At 47.0% G+C, this 3167-nt stretch overlaps 1 protein-coding gene across 1 annotated transcript in view; it reads right to left on the bottom strand.

Moving 5' to 3' along the window:
* Positions 1 to 2070: 2070 nt before the first annotated feature.
* Positions 2071 to 3167, bottom strand: part of LOC119271805 (16.9 kDa class I heat shock protein 1-like) — a 1729-nt gene continuing 632 nt past the window's right edge. The window contains exon 2 of the mRNA XM_037553485.1: positions 2071 to 2772. Within this exon, the coding sequence (XP_037409382.1) occupies positions 2278 to 2772 (495 nt within the window). The 3' untranslated portion in view covers positions 2071 to 2277. The remainder of the gene's footprint in view (positions 2773 to 3167) is intronic.

The raw sequence follows: 3167 nt of genomic DNA, 5'->3' as shown, positions 1-3167 counted from the left end.
AGATGGTGATGACAATTGTGGTGGAGAGAGCCTTTATATAGTGCAGACCGGCGGGATAGAGTTTTGGGGACACCTCATTGCGAACTGGACCTCGGCCCAATAAAAGAGATTCATGTGCTGGCGTCATGAAGGCGGTGGCACCTTGTACGACTGATACGATACATGTAATACAAAATTTCAATATGTATAATTTTTAAAAATATATGTATTGTATACTTAATGTTTTAATATGTATTTTTTGTTTGACGGCCTTTAGAAGTCAAATTGCGATTTGGTGGTGAGTGTAATGTTTAAAACAACCAAGAGAAAATTTCGGAGGTCCATCAAGTTTTGCCTAGAATCACACATTATGTAGTTTGCATATGAAGACATGGCTTACTGAAAATACAAGGAAAAAAAACTTTAAGGAGTTAAATATGTCTTTGCATAGAGGCTAAAGCACTGAAGGTATTTCTCAAAGAAGAACAAAGAAAACTGAAGGTGAATTAAACTGAAGGTATTTCTCAAAGAAGACCTCTCTAAAGGTTTGAATTTATACCGTGATATCTCCAAAGTTTATGTTGGAAACGGCGCTGCCACTGCTTTTTGGCTTGACGTATGGTTGACCGACAATACGCTTGCTGCTCGATTCCCTGCTATTTTCTCTCACTCTACTAGGCTGAATGCTTCGGTGGCTAGGGTTCTAGGTGATCCGGTTTTGTGTTTGGACCTTCGCCCCATGATTTCCTCGATTGCGGAACAGGAACTTGCCGCGCTGCTTGTTATGATTGCCACTGTAACTCTGAACCCTTTAGTGGCTGACCGTCGTGTTGGACGTATCGACAACAAGCCGATCTCGGCAAGATCAGCATATGCTTCTGTGTTTGCAGCTAGGCCGGAGGACAGGTACGCCACGGCTACTTGGAAGAACTATGCTTCAAATAGGTGTCGGTTGTTCACTTGGCTAGCCTTCCGGGACAGACTATTTACAAATGATCGGCGTTTCCGGCATGGGATGTCAAGCTCCGATACTTGCCCATTTTGCGATGAGCCAGAAACCACAAGTCACTTACTGTTGAACTGCCACTCCATCAAGTTGCTTTGGGACAATCTTCTTCTTCTTCGTCCTCCAGAAGTCGAACATATTCAAGATATTTGGTCTAACCCCTCAATTGATAAAGTTCGCTCTACAGTCATCATTGCCATTCTTTGGTCTATTTGAAAGCGGAGAAATGCTATGGTCTTCCGTGCCCACGATGAGGATCTGTATGTCACTCTACGACGATCTGGAGAGGATCTTGTGTTCTGGTCTAATCGCTGCAAAAATGCGGTCAAGCAGACCCTTCTAAAGGACTGGGGTTCCATGTTGTATCACTTATCTGCGAGAATTTAGCTTATCATCTGCCCTTGTAATCTTTCTTTTCTTCACCCTATGTAACTACCTGAATGTTGTCATCTCTCCCTGGCTAATATAAGTTCAGGCTGGCGTAAGCCCGCGTAGTTTCCCATCAAAAAAAAGGTGGGACAGAAGTCACGGAATCAACATTCAGAGCATTCAGGTTAGTGATCATTGTGGACCCACGATTAATGAAAGCTGAAGGTGAGACAGAGGTCACAGCGTATTGATCGGCTAGAAAGCATTCGCTGTATTGATTATACTCCCTCCGTCCGAAAATACTTGTCAAAAAATGGATGTATCTAAAAGTAAAATACGTTTAGATATATTCATTCTTCCGACAAGTATTTCCTGGCGGAGGAAGTATTTCAGACCCTTTGTAACATATTGATATTCTTGTGCATAGTTTCCTTACTCAATTCTTAAGCAGATGATTACTCAATTCTTAAGCAGATGTTTCTGTGGAAAAACCTGTCCGTGGCTAAGTTTTCAGTGGCGACCTAGTTCCCGTTTGCCAGGCAGCCATTTTCAGCCAGCCCAACGAATCTTTCCAGCTACGTGAAAAACGAGAAAACAAAGGTCATTTCTCTTGATCCTTTCCATCCGAACTACAAGGAAAAAATAATAATGGTCAAATTTTGTTTGTGTATGCAAAATCTGCATTGCACTAAAAAAACAAAGGATTTATTTCTCATTTATTCATCGCCAAATCTGTTGGCGATTACACAAGAACAGACAAGACAGGGAAAAGAAACGCACTACAGATATGTCTCATCAGAGATAAGACTCGACAAGAACAAAGACACAACTATAGCATAATTTTAGGTTGCAGAACTCTTACACACATCAACCAAACTGGCTCCGGCCCAAAAGATCATCATACGTCGACGATACGCGTCCACTCAGCCGGAGATTTCGATGGCCTTCACCTGGGGCTTCTTGACCTCTGCTTTGGGCACGGTGACGGTGAGCACACCGTTCTCCAGCCCGGCCTTCACCTCCTCCACCTTGGCGTCCTCCGGCAGGCGGAAGCGCCTGACGAACTTGCCGCTGCTGCGCTCCACACGGTGCCACTTGTCGTTCTTGTCCTCCTTCTCCTTGGTGCGCTCGCCGCTGACGACGAGCACGTTGCCGTCCTCCACCTCCACCTTGACCTCCTCCTTCTTCACACCAGGGAGGTCGGCCTTGAAGACGTGCGCCTCGGGGGTCTCCTTCCAGTCCACGCGAGCGTTGGCGAACGCGGCCGTCTCGCTGCTACCAGAGATCTTCTTCCAGTGCTCTTGAAGCGTCTCGAGCACTCTGCAATCGATGAGCGTTTGGTCATCTTTCGGTTTCCAGCGAGGCTCCACGAGCTTCTCCTTGTTTCTATTTTGGGCCCATGAAGGTGCTACCGTGTTCTAGAGTGCGCTCCTGCTTTGGTGTTAGTGGGCCTTCTCCATTATATTTCTCTGTGCAGCTCCAGTAGCACCCCAGCAAGTACTCTGGAATGTGATGGGTGGGGCCTTTTCTAGAAGAAGACATGGGGAACTCGAGATGCCGAGCATACGACTAACCGAGAAGAGGGTCAATCAAAGACCAATCAGATTGGGAACTGTTTAGGAACGGCGCACCGGCCGAACCGTTCCACCGGTCCGACGCGGGCCACTCGATCGAAGCGACGCGCAGCACATCGTACGCTCGCGCTCCTCCCGATCCCCTTCTTCCTCCTCCCGATCCCCTTCTTCCTCTTCCTCTTCCTCGCGTCGCGCCGCCCTCTTCTTCTGCCCTCTCCTCCCCACCCCTTCCCCATCCC

The sequence above is a fragment of the Triticum dicoccoides genome, chromosome 3A (assembly GCF_002162155.2).
Source record: "Triticum dicoccoides isolate Atlit2015 ecotype Zavitan chromosome 3A, WEW_v2.0, whole genome shotgun sequence".
In the NCBI taxonomy this organism is placed as follows: domain Eukaryota; kingdom Viridiplantae; phylum Streptophyta; class Magnoliopsida; order Poales; family Poaceae; genus Triticum; species Triticum dicoccoides.
The sequence above is the reverse complement of the archived record's forward strand: the minus strand, read 5'-3'. Positions and strand labels throughout refer to the sequence as shown.